This window comes from Epinephelus lanceolatus, chromosome 7, assembly GCF_041903045.1.
Source record: "Epinephelus lanceolatus isolate andai-2023 chromosome 7, ASM4190304v1, whole genome shotgun sequence".
NCBI classification, from domain to species: Eukaryota; Metazoa; Chordata; class Actinopteri; order Perciformes; family Serranidae; genus Epinephelus; species Epinephelus lanceolatus.
The window spans coordinates 15,513,999-15,535,451 of NC_135740.1; the positions used below are offsets into that span (position 1 = coordinate 15,513,999).

The 21,453-nt window shown below is 39.6% G+C and overlaps 2 protein-coding genes across 3 annotated transcripts; one reads left to right on the plus strand and one right to left on the minus strand.

Annotated features, from left to right (window-relative positions):
- The first annotated feature begins 37 nt into the window (after positions 1-37).
- On the plus strand, positions 38-4,336 carry nxt2 (nuclear transport factor 2-like export factor 2). The gene is made up of 4 exons (XM_033632977.2): positions 38-197; positions 387-473; positions 3,588-3,732; positions 3,942-4,336. The coding sequence occupies exons 1-4, from the start codon at positions 183-185 to the stop codon at positions 4,124-4,126; spliced, it is 432 nt and encodes a 143-aa protein (XP_033488868.1). The 5' UTR covers positions 38-182; the 3' UTR covers positions 4,127-4,336.
- acsl4a (acyl-CoA synthetase long chain family member 4a) lies at positions 4,236-20,227 on the minus strand. 2 transcript variants are annotated; one of them, XM_033632975.2, is made up of 15 exons: positions 20,104-20,227; positions 17,135-17,685; positions 16,861-17,038; positions 16,642-16,751; positions 15,716-15,854; positions 15,459-15,609; positions 14,934-15,057; positions 14,699-14,770; positions 14,378-14,517; positions 14,111-14,283; positions 13,945-14,019; positions 11,774-11,962; positions 11,456-11,570; positions 8,412-8,569; positions 4,236-6,440 (listed from the first exon to the last, which is right to left on the minus strand). In XM_033632975.2, exons 2-15 carry the CDS (start codon positions 17,489-17,491, stop codon positions 6,283-6,285), a joined length of 2,139 nt encoding a protein of 712 aa, XP_033488866.1. In that variant the 5' UTR covers positions 17,492-17,685; positions 20,104-20,227; the 3' UTR covers positions 4,236-6,282. The 2 variants fall into 2 exon arrangements, with proteins under 2 accessions (XP_033488866.1, XP_033488867.1); XM_033632976.2 differs by lacking the exon at positions 20,104-20,227 and adding an exon at positions 18,069-20,071.
- Positions 20,228-21,453: the final 1,226 nt, after the last annotated feature.

Sequence of the window (21,453 nt, forward strand, 5' to 3'; positions counted from 1 at the left end):
TTACTTTGGTAGGAATAGCAGGTGCCCGAAGGAAGTAATTCAAAAAAAAATGGCGGCGCTAGCTAAAGTATGCTAACTGAACGAGAATAAGAAAATCCGATTTAAACAATACTCTATTTTTCTGCATCCCGTCTGATAGCAGTCAATATTTCAGTGCTGTTTCAATCAATATATATGTACTAATGGCAGCCTTGATTGTAAGTTTTAAACTTTCGCCACACTTTTATGCTAAAATCAGTCAACTAACATTAGGGCGTTGTTTTGCTAGCCAGCGTTAGTTTCCAACGTGCGCCTTTTAACGTTATATTAACCAGTCGCTGACCACTACTTTGTTGAATTTGATTAATCGTGATCAGCATTTAACTAATACGTGATTGTCACACTAGGATTTCAGGACCCATGTCGACCAATCATGCAGATATTCAGAAGAATTTGTCAACATTTATTACGACTGTATGGATAAGAAAAGAAGGGTGAGTGGTGGTCTTGTTTTGTTCTCTGAATCAAAAAACCTCAGTAACGTTACTTAGATACGTTATTTTAAATCATAATGTTATGAGCGAGAGCTTGACGATATATCGACATGGCCAATATAGCAGGCAGATTTCAGATTTACATATATCTGTATTGGTGTATCAATGTTTGGAAATTACAGTCCAAAACTGACAAAGAGGTGACTGACGCCATTACATCGTTTGGTCACCAGAGAGCAGTAACAACTTTGCTTTTCAACTGTAAAATGTCCCCCTGAACACATCGAGGTAACTTAAGGGTTAACCCTGGGTTTTCGGTCTCACGAAGCCGGTTCAGTTCTTATCGGGGTAGATCACCATGGTAACTTACTCTGGACGGCTATCCTGCTCCGGAGCAGGGTAAGTTCAGGGTTGAATCTGATCCTATAAAACGCACCACCCACTGGCCAATCAGCTGTTCGGAAAAAAGGACTCCGCTGACAGAAATGCAGCCCAGTCATGACGGGAAGTTTAATTCATTTGATTTGAAAGTTTATTTTGAACATTTAAAAAGAAAAGAAAGCAACAACAACAGACAATGAAAAGATTGTTCAAAAAGGAGTGGAAAGAAGTCGAACTTTCATCCCATCCCTTCATAAGAAAGAAACTGATCATTTGCGGACACTTAATAGCACCATTAATTAGTGCCAACATTTTTTTGTTGTTGGAGGAATTGATCCCTGTTAAAGATAATGGGCCTAATTGACAGCTTTGCTGCTGGAAATGTGGAAAGTAGCCTATCATGTCTACACTTCATGGTGTTTGAGGAATTTTCCTTTTTGTTTTTTAAAGAGGGAGACTAGGTATATTTTTGCGCAGCTGTTAATTTGTAACACAGCTCAATATCAGGATGATTTTATTCACACTATCAATTTGGTGTTGATATGATTTAATTGTGGCGTCAGCTTTAAGCTTTATTGTAGCATATATAACGTTATGACAAAGAAGACCAATTTATCAGACGCAATGATGTTAGACGATAGTTGTAATACACACAATTCATCTGCGCAGCATTGATTTCATGGGATTCAAGGGTGTGATCAGTGTCAGATGTACAGGTACAGGTACTGTAGCTACTTGAACCAGTGATGAGTAATTTAACCTACACATCATTTTATTTGCTACCTTGTTTTGTCTTGATTTTTCCCTCTCTCTCCTCCTCTATTTCTTTTTTCCTTACCCGTTTTTTTCTTCTCTATTATGTGATTTCATTGATGTTTTGACAGGGGAATTTCTTTGATAAGCTTTTAGTGGCTTCTAACTTCTCCGGCACTTTTCTTTTTTTAATCTTGTAAATTTTATACTGTCTGTTTTTAACATTATGTGCAAATAAAGTAATCTAAACTAAAATTAACATTATTCATCCCGTTATGCGTTGCCACACGTTTCCTCCTCCTGCAGCTGCCACGGTGTTGGCCTTTTCTGTAATGTTGCTTTCCTCCTCCTCATATTTTAGTAGAATTAATCTCTGATCCTCACATGATAAATACTTTTTTTCCTCACATATGGCACTCTGTGAGGACGCTCAGTGACGCTGCGCTTCTCTCATGATTGTGATTGGTCTGCTGCGTGTGCGTTCACGGCTCTTGATAAAGCAACCCTGGGTTGAGTTACCGAGTTGATATCCAGCGTCGTGATACCGATTATCCTGATTGCCATTGTTAGGGTTAGTCAACCCAGGATGGTTCTGGGTAACCCAGGAAAGGTTGATCTCGCTTCGTGATACAGGCCCCAGGTCATCCCTATCCAAAGGGGAAAAAACAGCTGAAATATTTGATTTTTTTTCCCCTTCCCATATAGATTTCAATGTTATTCAATTTATAGGGCAACAGCTTTGGTGCGTTTACTTCCTGTCAGCTACTAAGGAAATAATAGCTTCCTTGTTAGATGCTGCATTAACATAATTAAAACCAACTTCAAAATTGAATGTAATTTTCAAAAATAAGCTCTTGAAGCTTAATTGCTTACAAACATCATTTTAATGTGGAACAATCAGTTTGTAGTGTCTAGAAATAAGTCCAGGTGCATTAAAATGGATTGATAAGGGTGTAATCATTGTCTTAAATGTACTTAGTTATAGAGGCAACTTCTACAAATATAAAACTTTGTCCAGGATAAGAGTATAGATATTTCTCAGAAAGAATATATCAGTGTTTTTAAAAAGTACACCATCAAAGTTACTGTTTCTTATCAAACGTGCATTGTTATATAGCCCTTGAATTGGGGAAATTTCTAAAAGCTTAATTGATGAAAAGACCTTTGTGGTTGTATGTGTAGTAATCACCATATCAAAAAGAAAACAACCTGACCTCAGGTCAGAGTTTCATTTTTATTGAAACTCATTTTTCTGGAGATCTTGGCAGAGAAAGTTTGGTCGGACCCGAATAAATTCCACATTCAAAGTAATATAAAATAAGTTTAGTAGAGTATTAATAGAGTATTGGTTAAATTGGACATACTACCCAGTAATACATTACTATAAAAAATTAAAGCAGCTATTTCTCCAATATGGTCTTCATGTAAAAAAGAAATTGAATCCATTTCTCACTTATTCTATCAATGTGCATAACTCTCAAGAATTCTGGTTTGACGTTTCTCTGTTGATTTATCTGAGTTTTATTAGATTTGACACCAGTATTGGAAGACATGGTCTTGTTTCTGCATTGTCACACAGGGTCACAATCTATTGACAGTGCAGTCAAGCTTATATGTCTTGTTGGTAAATAGAACATCCACAAGGAGAGCATGCGTCATATTACACCTAATATCTGACTGTTTTGTACTGAGCTATGACACTTCTTTGACTCTGTTTCTAAGAAAACAACAAAGAGAAAAGCCATTAAGACCTTTCAAATAATCTGGAAAATTACATGTAAGAAAAACAAATAAAGTGTATTATGTCTAGGTTTATATCTCCCTCATACATTTTAGTATTATAAATACAAGGGGATCCATTTAGAATGTTTATGTTGTCAAGTTTGGAAAAATCCTGGCTGTAGAGCACACTATTTTCTGCTTTTGGTTTTTATTTTTGTTCAATCATTTAATCATTGTTTACTGGCTCCTTTGTCACAGAATTTGACCCGGCTCTACCTGGACAAGGCGACCCTGGTGTGGAACGGGAATGCAGTGTCAGGACAGGATGCTCTGGGCGAGTTTTTTGAGTCACTGCCTTCGAGCGAGTTCCAAGTTCAAACCCTGGATTGTCAGCCAGTTCACGGTTAGTGGGGAAATCTCAAACCCAAAATATATTTAAGTGCTATTGGTGATTCTCACATCTTAAAGTAGGAGAACTGTGCGAATGTGAAGCAGAGCATTAAAATGCCAATAAATTAAAGTGGGAAAATATCTAGGTTATAATTTAAATGTGATGCTATTTCAGTGAAGTAGTGCTAATCCAGCATCACGCTACCCTTTTTTCATTCCCAGAGCAAGCAACTCAAGGTCAGACTACACTGCTTGTGGTGACTGGTGGGACGGTCAAGTTCGAAGGGAACAAACAGCGTTTCTTCAACCAGAACTTTCTTTTGACAGCTCAGGCGTCACCCAACAATGACCAGCCTGTTTGGAAGATTGCTAGTGACTGTTTCCGATTTCAAGACTGGAATAGCTGAGGCTCTCTTCGTCTCCGCTTTCTCCTCTAAAATGTACAAACACTCAGCAGCGATAATCTAGATGCTCTTTGTTTATTTCTGTTTTGTAACAAAATAAAAGTCTTATACATGTTATGAAAAAAAAGTTTATTTTTTTTAAATGTTGAACAAGGCATGTGGCCATGATGGAATAATAAATACAAATACGATCACCAAACAACCAACTGTAAAGTGACTGTCAGTGTCTGCTTCCTTAAAGTTTTAACGATGACAATCCATCAGCACGAAAACACTTTGAAAATACATAGAAAACACTCCTGTAATATTACAATGACTCCACCTTAGATAACCCGATGATAGCAAATTGTACATTAACCTGTTAACTGAGGTAAAATATGCACAGTATGACTATCCAAAGCATCGGAGCAGTTGGTTAATAGTTAAGCATGCTTGCTCTTAAATAAATGAGGTGCCCACAAGACAATTTTTAACAAAAGGGGCTTTCTTTACAAACCAACTATTGACAATTTCATATATTAAAACATTTGCTTATCTTCCTGAGTCATTTATGTTTATACATTTTGGTCTTACTTTCTGAAAAAAATGGACACAATGACAGCATAAATAAAACACTGATAACAAAACAAAAAAAATAGGTGGATAAGCAGACATGATCACGAGTATGTTTTATTCTACAGACAGGTGACGAAGGAAAAACCTGAATCAGTGAGTGGCAATTAACATCCTATTGTATGAAAGAGGAAAAGCTCCAAGTGACTTTGAAAGCAGGTTCAAAGACTGCTTAACTAGCTAGTGTTTCAGTCAGAACCGTCATTGAAGGAATATCTGCATTCAGATCTATGGGAAAGAAAAGAAAATATGGTTGAAACCGTGGTCGATAGCGACCATTTGATGACCGTGTTGTTTGTGCATTGGTGCAATATGCAAAGAAAAACAGGACCAACTCATCTTTAGGTGATTTTGAATGTTGACGCAGGACGTGATCAGACCGTCAGCAAGAGCAGCAACAATTATACAGAGACGGAAATCAGTAGGGTTGCGGTGCATATACCCCTTTTTACAAAAATAAATAAACATTTAGGAGTTCAGTGGTGAAAAAACAGAGGCACTCGTCTACAGGGGTGTCAGATGAGTCATTCTGGGTGAGTGCACCAAGAGTACGGCACAGGCCTGAGTGTGTGACCCCTACAGTGGGAGATTCAGTGGCTCTTTTTTTGCTATGGGAGGCATTTTGCTGGCATGGGTTTGGTCCACTTGTCCCCTCAGAGGGAAGGGTCGCTGCAAATCAGCACAAAGTTCTGAGTGACTACTTTCATCCGATGTCAAAACATTCCTCCCCTGATAGGAGTGGTCTCTTCCAGGATGACAACACCCCCATCCATAGGTCACTGAGTGATTTGTTGAGTAAGAAAATGATCTGAATCATATGCTGTGGCCTTCACAGTCATCACATCTCCACCTAGTGGAACACCTTGAGAAGATTTTAGAATGACGTTCTATGACACATTGTGTTGGTTTTTCCTTTAATTTGTCACCTGTCTGTATATATGATGCATGTCAGTGTATCTCTGGGTTGGAGACACTTCCTCAAGTAAACATAACAATAGCAGTTTAACCAGTTTTGTAACAAAAGCGTAAACTACTTGCTTTATCTAGATGCCACCTCTGCTTGACTACACAAGTACTGCAGACTGAAGGCACAGTAACATCAGTACTCCAACTTTACAAAAGAGCAATACAAGCCTCCACGGTGATTACAGTTGTTAATATTTTCAATGGGAGTAACAACAATGCATCAGCGACATATGGAGGACAGTGGTGCTTTTTAATCAACTACAACTAAGAGCCAGGAGATTTAGGTGGATGGCAGTTTAGTGCTATAATGGCCGCAGACCCTTCTCATGGATTAAGAGTTGCCACTTGAGTGCATTTCTTTGACAATCAAAACCTCTACACACAAAAATAGAAAGCAGCACATATGGATAAACAGCTACAAATATCTACAGCTTCAGCTTTTCTCTTCAAGACATTTTCATCTGGACGCCTGTGGTACACAGACAGCATTAAAATCCATTGGTGTACCAGGAAGATTACTTACAGATCAAAACAGTGATTATGGTGACAATGGGGAGACTTTTGGGTGAAATTTGGCAAACTTATTTGCCTCCGTACATTCTCTCTATGTGGTAGAGATAGTGGTTCTTCAGCTCTTTCCTCTTCAGCTTGAACGCATCTGTGACAAGGCCTGTCTCGGGGGTCCACGGGTCTGGACTCAAATGTACCTTCATTGGAATCTCAAATCGCTGGAGTCTAACTGTAGGGATTAAAAGTGAAGGGGAAGAGAATGGTGATGTTCACAGTATAGTTCAATGAACAATGTGCCTCATTCACCCACTGTTTAACACACTTACAAAGTTTTCATGAAGATTCTGAAATTGAATTTTTATTTTTTTTTATATTGACTTGTTTGTGTTCTCAGGTAAGAACAGAATCTATGCACCTTCAAGAGCTTGTGTTTTCTTTAAATTCTATACTTGTATACAATTATAGGATTTTAATCAAATCATTTATAATATTTCTAATAATTGTTTCGAGTCTTTTACAAAGCATTATGTTCTTTTAAAATAAATAAAACACAACCCTAAAGCTGTGCTCACACTGGGAGCGACATGGCAACAGGCTGCAAGTTATTTTCAATGGAAGCTGGTGACGCCCGACACGTGTTGCTACTGACAGGCATGATGTGCTACATGTAAAAGCTGAGCTGGCCTCAACTTAATTCAGCGTTTGTATGACGTCAATTAATCATACATTTTTGTCTCAACTTGTGGCACTGTTAGCTTAGTTAGCTGATGTTATGCTAGCTTTATGTGGATTGCAGTGCACATGGAGTGCAAAGAGGCGGTGAAATGTGATGATAAAATGGAGCTCAGATATTGATTAAAAGTATAGATGTTTTTCAACCACATACAAACTTTGGATGACGTTTAGTCGAGTTGCTTTGTGGCAAGTAGCAGACACACACAAGCCCGTCACAACGCAACTATGTCAACAAGGGTTTAAGCAGCACTTCAACAGGGACTTGGCGATATTGTAGCTGATGAAGCTGTTGCTGCGTCGCTCGTAGTTTGAACACTTCAAATCACATCAATTACGTTATTTGGGAACCATGCCATCAATTTGTGATTGATCACGATATTCATCGGGATGTACACAATTAGTTGACTAAACGATGCTACCATATCTAGTCGGCACCAGAAATACTGGTCAGTTAAACCAATTATTGAAATTATTATTTTATTCATGTAATCATGTAATAATGAAATCTTGTACAACAAGTTTGGCAGTATTTTAATTTTTTCTCATGAGTTAAAGTTCATAACCCATGGTGCAAAGTGCCACGCATATCAGCTTCACTTACAATATGATTTGTCTCTAAAAATGTGATTAAGATTACAAATGGCTCTTATGATGTATGCAAAAAAAAAAAAAAATTGAGACAGTATTTAACCGTACAGAAAAAAATGCGCCTAATTTTTCTATCTTCTGTGTTTTCTTACTTAAAGACTAGTTGACTGGTCCAAGTTTAAACTTCCATGAAAACATCAGGGAAATTACTTGTTAGAAATATCCCTCACTATTTCTAGGTCCTAATAGGCCTATTCCTACACCCTCGGTCTACTCGCACAATCGCATATTTATTGATGCATCAAGATGTTGCAAATTGTGCCCTGAGGAGAGATCATATCTTCCAGGACCATGTAGATCTTTTTGAGTAACAAGGGCAAGCCTGTCCCTTGGTGTGCGTCTCCTGATTTAACCTTTTTTTTCTCTATCAATTATATGTCCTTCACCAGATACAGCTTTCAATGAACGAGCATTGCATGAATCTTTTGTGTTATTTTGTATCCACTACTGAGCTTGTTTGGTGTTAACTGGCAGGGCATTACCTCTGATGATTAGGTACAGCTGCCATATGGTTTCAGTTTACCAGGACAATGGGATTCATTATCAAAAAAATGTGCAAACAACTCTGCCATTTAAGAACACGTCATGAATCTGACGTAGACTTCTCTTAGGACCTTTCTCAAGATCTTATTTAAGAAAAAAACAACTTCCGAAGACCGTGAGGAATGAGGCCCAACGCTCTTTTCTTCTAAAATATTGGTTCACAGCATCAAGAACATGTATTGGCAGAGATAAGGATAGAAGAAGTATGCATAAAAGTAATAATGATTAATGCAGCCATAACACAATATCATGAAAACACATGGGCATTTCTTACTGTTAGCAGCAACCTCCTTGATCTCCTTCAGAACTTCTCTTTCCATGTCGGGGTGAGTGCAGATCTCCTCCCATGCCCCCTCTATGCCTCTCTGCTTGGCCAGTGCTGTCATCCTTCTCTGGTTGGGGACCACAAAGCTGATCACGTAGTTCTGATCACTGGAAAGATGAATACAAACAAGGTTGATAAAAGGCGACAGAGAAAAATGTGGGCAGTCACTGCTGAAAATTTGCAGTTGAAACATTTAGAACAGTTGAAATAATCAACTGAGGTCATAGTTGAAGTGGCATTCAAAACACAAAACTGAAAGTTGTAATAGTTAGAAAGGAAAGCAATTTTAATTTAACTGATAATACCAAAGGAAGTGTTAATTTAACTGTAAGCGCTGACAAAAATTTAAGTATCACTTGAAGTTCAAGAACTGAAAGGAGCTGAAATGTCAGTCAAAGCTTCGTCAAGTCAGTTGAAGTGGAAATCCTGGAAGAATTTCGTGACAGTTCAAGTTAAGCACTCCACCCCCATTTTGTAGCGAAAACGCCCTAAAATGACAAACCCAAATTAAAATGACTGTAGCCTCTGAACCACTCTGACTACATGCATGCATGAGGTCTTGCCAGAAAGAAAACTCCCTGAAGTTTCCTGTGAAAGTGTCAGAAACACTCTAGGTGATACAGACACAGAGTAATGGGCCTCTGAAGTCAGTAAAAAGTTGAAGATTTTGCTTAAAAAAAATAAAATAAAATGATTTTCAGGATTATTAACTGTTTGTGTCATCTGAGCAGGTAAATGACATTGTGGTGCTGTAGGCACACTATCAATGAACATTTGTTTCAAATTTGAAGAAGATTGCTCAAAGTATGACCATTCTACAGTGTTTTTTTCCATGCAAAGATACAGGCGGAGCTCCAAATGACAAGCGCGCTCACTCTGCTTCAAAACAGTACTATCAGTGATCAAACAACACTCAGCCAGCTTCAAACATTGTACCTTATTGAAATCAGGTGTGATTATGATAGCTGATGTTGTTTATGACACAGAAACACCATAAAATATCACCAAATAAAGCCATATGAAACGTGAAAGTTGTGATCCCACTTCTAGGCGGGACATCACATGGTTTGATGACGTAGTGCGCCTGTGAGATACCATTTAACAGAGGAGGGAGGGAGGGAGTGTGGATGCCGGCGTCCGAGCGGAGTCCCACTGATTGTCACACACCTGAGTGTGTGAAATTTGTTCTCCGCATTTGACCCATCCCCTGAGGGAGCGGTGAGCAGCATGTGGTGATCTAACTGTGCATCTACTGAAAGAAGTCTGTTGACGTTTCAGCTTAAGTGTAAGGACTAAAGACAGCTGGAGTAAACTGTGTATGAATAGTAGAAGTTTATTTAAGTGTATTTACTTTATTAATCCCCCTGAGGGGAAATTCAATGTTTTCACTCTTGCTTGTCAATTACACACAGGTTCGAAAGACACACACATGCACAAACAGGACCTATACATGCACAAAGTGGAGAGAGGGAGGGGGCTGCCCTTGGTCAGGCGCCCCGAGTGATTGGGGGGTTCGGTGCCTTGCTCAAGGGCACCTCGGCAGTGCCCAGGAGGTGAACTGGCACCTCTCCAGCCACCAGTCCACGCTCCATATTTTTGGTCCAGACGGGGACTCGAACAGGCGACCCTCCGGTTCCCAACCAAGTTCCTATGGACTGAGCTACTGCCGCCCATAAGTTGGGCTTAAACACTTTCCAAAGTCTGAAAAGTGTGTAAGACCATCCTCCCGTCTCCCGTCTGAAGCTGTAGAAGTTGACCTGAAGGGGTTTGAAATGTTGGTGCAAGTGTAGGGATAGTAACTCAAGTGTCAGCTGAAGAGAACGATGAATGCAGCTGAAATATTGTTTGATATGGAATGGCAAAAGTGAATTAATACAGAAGTGGACTGTGACTTTAAGGACAATATATGAGCTGGAAAAGTTGAGAAGCACACAGCTGATATTGCTGGGATATCTTGAGCAATTACCTGTTAGCATGAGAAGGTCAGGGTGGGCCTGGGGTGATTATACAATATTTGAGGGCAGCTTCATTATTTATTTATTTTCGATGTTTTCATATCATTCTTTAGCTTTCCATTACTGTTCCTAATACATGATTTCACATCAAAATGCTATTTTCCCCAGCACTTCTAAAAACGATGACGTTGACGCATATAAACAAGTTTTCTTGATCTTACACTGTGAGTTTGGAGAAGCAAACAGGAGCATAGGGCACTGATGTTAAGCAGTGTACTGCTGAGAACACCACATTAGTTTGGTTCCAATGTCACACAATAACGCGCACAAACTGAACGATCAAGGCAGTGGCAGACCAGACCCACATGTTCTGCGAGATTAAATTGCCGTTATTGTCAGTGGAGTCTGGTGGACTTGAAAAGCAGGAAAGAGCAGCTTCAGTTTCCAGTTGGACAGGACTGTCAGATGGCAAGGTGAAGCAGTAATAATAATCTAAATATAGTGTACACTTCAACTGTTATCAATTTTTTTTAGGTTGTCCTTTTGTAGGCAGCCTAAATACATTTTGCTGCTGCCCCCGTCCACAGCAACCAGACTCCTGACAGAAACAGAACCTTTACCTTGCAGAACAAGGGGAGTAGCTGGTCTACTGCTGCCTTTGATCAGTTAGTTATTCTATGTTGTCTCCACCTGGTTAAATAAAGGTTTAATAATAATAAAATAGAGTCATCATCCACCTCTCAGCTCAAATTTTCCAGGCTACCACTTTGCTCACTCTCCAATGTTCACACTGTCAATGTCAGCCAACAGCATGTGTGGGGGTTTAGGGAGGGGAGGGCAGTGGTGGCTGTAACTATGAAATACAAATACAAATATTGATATTTTAACTAGATTTGAATACAAGAACTAAGAGACTATTTGTAAGAGTGAACAAATATTAGTTTGCGTGCTTTGTCCAAGTATTCCTAAATATGGATATGCAAAAGAGGCAACGGACAACTTTAGTTTTTCCTAAACAAATGAGGGCAGTTTACTCACCTGTTTGCGTAAGCACATATGTTGTCTATGAGAGAGCAGTTTTTCAGAGCAGACTCGACTTTACCAAGAGACACGTACTCTCCGGCCTGCAGTTTGACCAAGTCTTTCTTGCGGTCTAAATGAGAAAAGATTAAATCAGTTCACAACCCTGCTCTGTTATCAAGCACCCAACAGTTTGCCTGTCAGAAGTTGCAACCACACTGACAGCAGATTAGCGCTATGAAATCATGTATGAATGGTGCTCCTTTTACAGACACTATCAGATGACAACCATGGGCTCAAGATAAGTGCAACAAGTCACAGAAAAAACATACACACCCACTATTTGTAGACAGCCATCTGCGTAGATCTCTCCTACATCTCCAGTGCAGAACCACCTCTGACCTTTTTCATCCACAAAAAAGTCCTGATCCTTGCTTTCATGCCTGTAATAACCCATGGTTACATTGGGACCGCCGATAAGGATCTCCCCTCTTGGGTGTGGCTTGTCCTTGCTGGTGTAACCACCTGTGAGAAAGTGAAAAATAAAATAGTTGAATAATATAGAATTAAACAGTGGCAGTCAAACAACACAAGCAAATGAAGAAACATCTTCACCAACCTGATGACACGTGCAGCATTTAGAAAATATTCACAGACTTGATGAAACACAAAAACATCAGCTCGACCGTGCATGCCAAGCATATAGAAAAAGCACTGCAGGAAGCTCACAACACAACAGAAACTGTTTCCTGGAGACACTAAAAGTGATGCACACAGCTGGGACATACTTGTTGTTGCCATGGTTTTCGGCTTTTACGTTATTGAATTCGACTATCGTTGTACATTTTTTGTCTTATTTCAACACTGTTCAAATACATGATTCACATATTATTGCAGATATCTGCTGTTAGCCTTGCATTAGCCTGTTGCTTATTATTAGATTGCCAATTCAAATAATCTGACAAATAACATGCAATTAATTATGAAACAAGCTAATGTTAAGTTAGCGGGCTATAACGTTACTTACTTTTGGAACCGGTGATGGCGATAGGCAAGTTTAACTACTGGTAGGTTTTCTGACAATGTATTGACCCAATGTATTGGGTCACAATAGATCAAACTGAATATTTTTAGAAGGGAAAACTTTCTCCAACTCTCTCGGCAGTACACTCAAATATAGCTGACTAGTTTGAAAGTTTGACTGAAGTCTCCTCTGCTCCGATTGGTGTTTTTCGTTAACTTGAGGTATAGAAGCGCTAAAAGGCAAAAGTGTAGTTTGACGACTAAGGATAGACCGATACATCGGCCGGCCGATATATCGGGCCGATATTTGAGGTTTTTTTTTACTTGTATCGACATCGGCCGATACGCGCGATACGCACTTTTTTTCATTTGAAAGTATGTGGTTAAGTTGAACAAAGCTGTTGAATGCTACTGTGTACAGTAGTTGTTGTTTTATTTATGCTTCAGCTTAAATATTTGTTTATTTTATAAAGACATTACTGGAAGATTTAAGAGCACTGAACTCTTTTTTTTTATTTGAATGTATAATAATAATAATAATAATAATAACAATAATATTAATAATAATAATAATATTCTACCTGTTCTACCTCAACTTTCCATCTTGTTTTAGTATTTTTTACTATTCAATAAATGTTTCTTATTTTAAACTTGAGACCTGAAATATTTGTTATCATTGTGTCATTTTTTTGATGTAAATTGAGGGAGCAAAAGCAGTATCGGCCCCAAATATCGGCTCAAGAAAATTGGCAGTCCATAATCGGTCATCGGCTAAGGGTGATGGAAAAAAATCGGTATCGGCATCGGCCCTAAAAAATCTATATCGGTCTATCCCTATTGAGGACTATGATTTTTTTCACAGATTATCGGTCTCATTTAGTGCATTTAGGGTGAATACAATGACAGTTCCAACAAATATGAAAAAAGTTATTTCCTTATAAAAGTTACCAACTGTAGCTTTAATTTGTTCATCAGTCAATAATTAGGTAACCATAGCTGACAATCCCTTAAATTAACTAATCTCCTGTTGGAGGATACTGACACTAGTCAGATAACTTGGCCTGTGGAGCTATAAATTTGTCTGAATTGGCAGTCTAATAATTAACAACAGGCTAACGCTATGTTAACAGCAGACCTGCAATCTGCAGTAATATCTAACTTTTGATCACTATCTTTACATTTTAGATGATTTTCCAACACCATTGATATAAAGCCAACTCCAAGAGCTTCAAAAGCAAAAAAACATGGCAACAACAAGCCATGTGCATCACTTTTTTTTCTCTTTTTTCTATATGCAGCACCTGTCATCAAATTAATGTTTTGTGTCGTGAAGTTGGTGAAGATGTTTTCGTCATTTGCTCGTGTTGAGTCTACTTGCACTGAGTTGAACTCTCACAGCCACTGTATAATTATACTGCAATTAAAAAATACTTCTCACACCGCACTGTAATTACAGCATGTACCAGCAGGTTTTTCTACTGTACCTTCAGCCCAGTCTCTGAGTCTGACCTCACAGCAAATAAGAGGAGCTCCGACACGACCAGTGCTGATGTCCACAACTGCATAGTAAGACACAATATCTTATTAACATAATTATTCATTCTCATCGTTACACTCTCTTACTTGTCAATATTTTAAACCTAATCTTACCCTCTGTGATGGTGCCAGCTCCGCAGGTTTCAGTGAGGCCGTAGCCCTGACCCACTGGACAACAGAAACATACATTCATGAATCTCTGAGTAACGGGGGACAGGGGGGCTCCTCCACACAACATCATCCTCACATGTCCTCCCAGCAGTTTCTTCACTTTCCGAAACAACAGGCTACAAAGACAGATTGTTGTGCGTTTGATATTCAACTGGAACACCACAAATGCATTTCGAAAGGACACTGATAGGAGACATGGTGGTTTCTTACGCATTGCAAAGTGGTGCGTCATAGCCCCTCTTAATCTGCTCCAGTTTATATTTGTAGCCCAGTGTAAACAGCGTCTTCTGAATGAAATTCATTTCCTGCACTTTGCTCATCACATTCCTGTTGATGCGATCCATAATTTCCTTTTAAGGCAGGAGGAAAAAAGAAGCGTTAATGTATACATTTAATGACGAGTGGTTTAAAGTGTAAAGGTTTAAAAATGTGAGTAAAACTGAGCAAACAGAGAGAGGTGGAAAATGAGGAAGAGGGAGAACAGAGTAGCGAGTGATGGACAAAGGGAAGAATTTAAAGCAGAATTCTTACTGGCACAGCTGCCATCAGGGTGGGTTTCAGTACAGAGGAGTCTCCTTTACTTCCTTTCTTTATCTTAGTGGACTAAAGGGAGCAGGATAAAAAAAACAGAGAGCACGATTGCATCAAACAGCATCAATGATTAAGCTAATGGCAATAATGTGGACACACAACCACACCCAGGTATGCTATTAGGAAATATAGCATGACAAATACAAGACAGCCTGGTGTTGATGCTGGGTATTACCTGGTCTGAGAGCGTCTGTGGGGACGAGTAGCCGATCCGACAGCCATATGTGACACAGGAGATTTCAGCTGTCATTTCCAGAACATGAGCCAGGGGCAGATAGGCGATGTAAGTATCATTAGGCCTGCCAAAACACATGGAGAGAAAGTAAAGGTTAGAGCCAGCAGCCACTACATGTTTTCCGTTCCTCTATCCAGTTGCCACACCAAGCATTTTTGAGTGTGATTTACAGCTTGTGAATATAAATAGCACAGTCTAAAAGATGTAAAATCCATCTCCGCACACCTCTAGATAGCTGACACGTGGTGGTTATTCTGCTGCCGGGAACCTGTCCTTACTCAAATTTATGTGGAAAATTTTGCAGTTATCATGTTATTTGATAATTCAATGTTTTAGCTGGAATATGCAGAGAACCACTGGAAAGATGTGCTCTTCAGTAAGAGCTGTGAGGCTGGGGTAATGTGAACCCTGGCTTCAAACTCTGTTATACTAAGTCATACATACGTACACAATGCTAAAACTCACCCGAGTCCAGGGATGCGTTCACACTGGCCTGTCATTCCAGCGATTAGGTTACTGTGGACGATCATGACGCCTTTGGGTCTGCCTGTGGAGCCACTGGTGTACATCACCACGGCCAGATCAGAGGGCTGGGGCTTCACAATGGCCTGCTCCACTGCAAGACAAACAAACAACTTATTGTCTTATACAGTATGTGTGAGGCTTTTCACCCCAGAATTTGACAAAGAAGCACAAGCAAGGTGGGTCAGACAAATACGCACTATTCTCAGGCAGCGCGCCCAGCTCTCGTACGGCCTGCATGCTGTGGGTGGACAGTCCCGCTGGGTAGCCTTCTGTGCTCACTTTCTTCTGGTCCACGTAGATCACGTGCTTCAGTTTCGGGATATCTGGAAGCACTCTCTGGACAGAGGGACGGGACAAAGCTGCTATCAAAACAGGACGCCCAATCACACGATTTCCTTTTATAAATAAGAACGGTATCTAGCTCCATATTTGCTGACATATTCTTTTAAGTGGCAGCAACTTGACCAACTTAATAAAATAATCATCTGCAGGAGGTACTTAAAGTAAAAATGTTGTTTGACATGTTATGTTCATAGAAATTATTTTACAACAAAAAACATCATTTATTTATTTTCCTTTTGATCATATCTTGAGTACACAATCTCCAAAGATATGCAAAGATTTTAAACAAATATATACACAGAGCCTAAATAAATTAAATATAAATAAATTCTCTGTTTTCCCAAACTGTGTTTTCCTGACCTTTATCACACTTACCTGTCCTGACACAGTCCAGATTCTGTTGTTCTTTATTTAAAAATGGCTCAAGAAGACTGTGTTGAAAATTCCATATAAATTTGACCTTTCTTTACACAGAAAGCTACACCAGCTTCAACATATAACAATGCGGCAAAACTGATCACATAATAGACTATAATGCTTCCTACTGTAACACATGCATTCATCCATCTGTGTGACTGCAGGCAATATGCTACATTTTTCTGGATTCCCCACACCAACTTTGCTGTTGATGAAATTATGTAATTAGTGTGAATCATCTGATTATGATTATCGCGGCTACTTATATGGATGGACATCTTGTTTCATGACCATAGCTTGAACACTGCGTCTCTTGAAATCAGAGGGAGCTGTTCTGATGTTGCATTGTAATGGATTAACTCACTTTCAGTTTATGCTCGAGCAGTTCCACACTGGTGATCAAATGGGTAACTCCAGTCTCGTTCAGTCCGTATGCAATCGCCTCCTCTCCCAGTGTAGCGTAGAATGTCACCACTATTGTAAACACACAACACTCGGTGGGTGAAATCATTCGGACAACAGCTAATTTATCACAGCTTACACAACAGCTTGTACTGGACTATACATACTGCAGTGTACTTACAAGGGAAGTTGTGCTTGAAGCATGCCTGGGCTGCGATCATCCACTCTGCTCTAGTTTCACAGAAGATTGCAATCATGCTTTTGGGCTGTTGCCCCAGGGCTGCTAGTCCACTGCCAAACTGACTGACTGCGGAGTCCACTTCATTGTAGCAGAGCCATCTATAGTCCCCCAGGATCAGCTGGCAGGGGAGAGTGACAGTTTTGCGACATCAGAAATCTTTCTCCACACGAGCAGCACCCTCCCAAAACATATATATAATAATGGGAATCCTTACCTTTTTAAATACTTTACCGCTGGGTTGAATCTCGTTCTCTTCGCTCAGTACATCTCTGGTGCCGAGACAATGTTGTTGTCCAAAACGCTGCACAGCATACTCAAACAGCTTGTCTAGCGTGTCCTTGCCGGGGAAGTCCTCCCTGGCCAGGGAATCAAAGTGGTCCACAGAGCGGTACGGTCCCTCCGCACAGCCTGAAGTGGAACGGGCTTTTATCCGCTTGGACAGAGCTTTTTTTTCCCCAGCACCAGTGATGTAGTACCAGGGAAGGAAGGACAGAACAGAGTACAGCCATACCAGAAGGTGGATTGGAAATAGAAGAATAGATTGCAGGACAGAGTCTGACTGGAGAACCATACTGTTCTCTGGGAAGAGTATGTGTGGAAGAGAACTGAGCAACAGTGGTGATCACACTTGTTTAGAAATGTGCTGGTTCCAAAGATATTGGATGTGAGTCAGACAGGAAGCCTCAAAAACAACAAAGCCCCCACAGTAGACAAACGTAAGAATCCCACAACCGTTGTATGAAAATACGTGGTCCGCTTTTACACCTAAAGTTGGAATAAAACAGAAAATACAATCAGAAAAGAAGTGTATTTATTGAGGACATATGAAATAACCACCATTAATCAAAGCGTTTTACAAGTCAAAAGTCTGGAATAATTTTCACCCCAAATATCAGTCATGTGCCAACAGCTGTCTGGAAGAGGAAGTCTGATATTTCACTAAGTTGGTCTAGTGGCACACGTCTCACAAAAAAACAGAACCCTAACAAGCAGTGGTTTGAGAATTAAAGATGTCAGCAACCATTTACTAAAGTTCATCTACCATCTTAAACTTATTTACCCAATCCCTTGGCAACCTCCTCTTACATCCGCTATGACTGCACTACGCTGACTAAGATATACACACACTCAGCACTTGTTAGACTCACCTCCTTCTTGCTCTGTACCAAAAAGCCTCTGTATGTCTGTCAGCTTTCAATGCCTAATTATATGTCAGACCTCCTCTGAGGGTGTGTTTCAGCAATCCAAGTTGCCTCCCTTGTAGTGTTTGTCCCTCAACATAAAGGGTAGTATGCTGAAGAGCACTGAGCTGCGCGACAACCAATGACAACACTCTTGAAGCTCACCCCACTCGGCAGTCAGTGAAAGGCCATCCAAGGACAAGCTAAGCTCCATAATGGCCTTACAATGCAGGGAAGGTGAAGAAGTTAAAACTGACCAAACATAATGTTGCACTTTTATAACTTGTTTTCAGCATCAGAGAGGTGTAGGAATTAAAAGTGATGCAACTAAATGTTGAGCTTGTATCTGTTTTTCAGCATCAGAGTAAACAGAACCAGCTGCAAACAAGTAAAGGGATGAAACCGTCCTCTGTGAAATGAGGGAATTGTAGCTTACAGCTGTCATGTGGAACGCCTTTCATGTCACCACAACCGACACAGAAAGACGTGACTTCTTCAGTATTATACAACAAAAGGCTTATTATATTTTACAACAAAAAGCTTCTTATATGTGCGAACATGGCCATCTCTCTACTTAGCTATACCTTATCTAATTCATGATAAATAACAAGTCACTAGTGTGCTGATGTAACCAGCCCCCTCCTATCTTAAAGGCCTCACTTCAAACATGGTGTGATTCACATTTCGGTGAATCACAGCTCCATCCTGCGTCACACAAGTCTTGCATATCTATAGAAAAAAATCTGACTATGCTCAAGAATATAAATGAAGATTGCTACATTGGAACACCAGAACATTTGCAGCAGAGAGCATTTTGGGTCAGACTGTAGTAGACCACATTACTTTCCTGCGTAATGACAGCTTTATGGCAGACACTCCCGTTGATGTAAAACAGCTGTCAAATATCGCTGAGTGATTTCGGAAATTGGTTTTCCCACTTTTTGATGTATATAGGAATTACACATGCAAAGTACTTAATTTGCAAAAACACAAAACATCAGTAACGTTATTCCTGGAGGACGGATTAACCTTAGCAAATATTAGACAAATGTTAATAAATGAATACATTATATTATAGTGTCACGCAAGCTGTTATGCCCAGCAGGCCTTGGCTTTCATGACACCATAAATGCAAAGCAAGCCAGGACCTGCAAACATAAATTCAGACAGCATTAAAAGGAAAGAAAATCAAACAAAGCGGCAAAAGCATCATACATAGTCAGATCAGTTTGTAAGACCAAGTTTGAGGATTACTCACAAAAGTAATTTATGTGTAAAAGTGAAAAAAAAAGAAATAAAAATAAATACGATTTGCATTAATATTAGCCTTATATATGAATATTAATATGTTCCGGGCATAACGTGTCAGGCACATGAGTCTGTCAATGAAGATGACGTGGTGTTACTGACTCAACCTGGTGCATCAGACTTGAACTGATCAGACAAAATTTCCAGTCTCTCATCACATGTGAATGAGCTATTTCCATGGCAACGCAACGTAGCCATTTTGGACGGATATTGTTAATAATCACATTACATGCTGGGAAATGCCCAAAATCAGTGCTGGAAGGGGTGTTTCTACCTACTAAACCTTAAGTTGAACCCCCCCTTCATTCAATAACATAACTATGTTCAAATTAAACCCACAATATAAGAATTTATCGGAGTTAGCTAGCTTCAAATCATGATAACCCGTGAGGCTAATACAACCCAAATACACCTGCGTTATTTAGCGGTAACCCGACAATGGGTGAGGAACCCGGCGGCAAACGGAAGGATGACAAAAGCCGCCACACGTTGAGTGGTACAGCTCGTATCATTGGGCAACGGCGGAAAGTGTAAGTAACGTTAGCTACTAAGGATGTAGCTAAAACCTATTCAACACTGGCCACACAAATTAACCCTAACATAAATCTACAAACGGATAAAGGCGGTAATGAGATTACGGTGGCCGGCTGGAGAATGATACCCTGCTTATCTGGCAGGCTTGAGGCGTTCTTACCTTCAGCGGAGGAAAACACGCTCAGTTGTCTCTACCCAGAAATGACCGACAGTTACCTTTCCTGAGGACATAGAAACCCGGAACTACTACGTCATCTGATTCCATATTTCTCCACCAATGAGCAACCGGAGTGGCTTTGCCCTCCGTTTTTTTCCCCGCTCTTAATACAGATATGTACCCCTTACGTCCACTAGAGGAAAACATCTTACAGGAAATAAACATAGCCTTTTTTCAGATGTAATTGACACAAATGTTTGTGTATTTGATGCTCCATGTTTGTAACTGCTACTTTTCTGACGACCAAAACATCGTTTATCTATTAAAGTTTATTTTAGATAACAGAACAGATGTGGGGATAATCTTATCTTCACCAAGGAAATTATCTGGAAATAATTCTGTAATGTAATTTTTAAATGGAATGATAACAATTATATAGTTTTTCCCTACCTGTATCCCCCCCCCCTTTTTTTTTTTAAAAAAAAAATCTAAATCTCTTTTTTCTTTGTTTTTTTTTTTTTTTTGCAAGTTGGTCATTGCATTTTTTCCCACGTTTCTGAGAAAAATCTTAGCAATTTGCTCAGGGTTCAAAGGTCTCAAAAGGTGTATCTGCTTGTTTTTTCCTCAGCTCAGTCTGTGCACCAGGAACAGACAACAAAACAAAATCAGATCTCTTTTCAATCATAGTACAATTTTTAAGGAAGATGCTTGTCAGAAGAACCTGTTGTCTTCTGATTAGTTCAAAATGTATGTATCCTGAGGGAAATTGCCCTGCAGCAGCTGCAATACAAAGTTGGAACAGTGAAAATATTAGTAATGCAAAAAAAGTAAGCTGCCAATAAGGCAACACAGTATAAAATCTGAGATATGAGCAGTGTAGAATAAGGGTGCATGGTCTGTAATTCGTGAGTGACACTGACATTTGCATTTACACCTCTGTTGCAGTAAGTTAGTTAAATTTGCCAATTTCTTAAACAAAAAACCCATCCAACTATGTTTATGCACACACACACTATACACACACTACACACACAAAAAGAGTGGCTCTAATGTATTCATGACGATGTCGCCCTCAAGTGGTTGGGAAATAGTAGTTACTTCCTCACAGGAAACCGGAACGTAACTGAAAGTGGAAGCAGAAATTACAAAGTACTTAAGATTTTATCATTGAAAATAAATGCAGAGGATTATAGGATTATATTTGCAGTGGAAACAGAGACTTCATGAGGAGTTAACAAGTTGTCTTACCTCATTTTGTTGTCCCCATTTTCTGTTCACTGTGTAGAAACTTATATTAAACCTACGAAATAGAAAAACTCCAAAGGCAATTATAGCTTTGGATCATGTATTCTT

What these genes read in the sequence shown, in the direction of transcription:
- acsl4a (XM_033632975.2), bottom strand. Translation starts at nt 17,491, where the DNA reads ATGGTTCTCCAGTCAGACTCTGTCCTGCAATCTATTCTTCTATTTCCA. An exon ending in CACAGACGCTCTCAGACCAG is followed by an intron (nt 14,771 to 14,933) that starts GTAATACCCAGC and finishes TGCTCCCTTTAG; the next exon opens with TCCACTAAGATAAAGAAAGG. An exon ending in ACTCAGAGACTGGGCTGAAG is followed by an intron (nt 11,963 to 13,944) that starts GTACAGTAGAAA and finishes ACTTTCTCACAG; the next exon opens with GTGGTTACACCAGCAAGGAC.
- nxt2 (XM_033632977.2), top strand. An exon ending in GTATGGATAAGAAAAGAAGG is followed by an intron (nt 474 to 3,587) that starts GTGAGTGGTGGT and finishes CCTTTGTCACAG; the next exon opens with AATTTGACCCGGCTCTACCT. An exon ending in GGATTGTCAGCCAGTTCACG is followed by an intron (nt 3,733 to 3,941) that starts GTTAGTGGGGAA and finishes TTTCATTCCCAG; the next exon opens with AGCAAGCAACTCAAGGTCAG.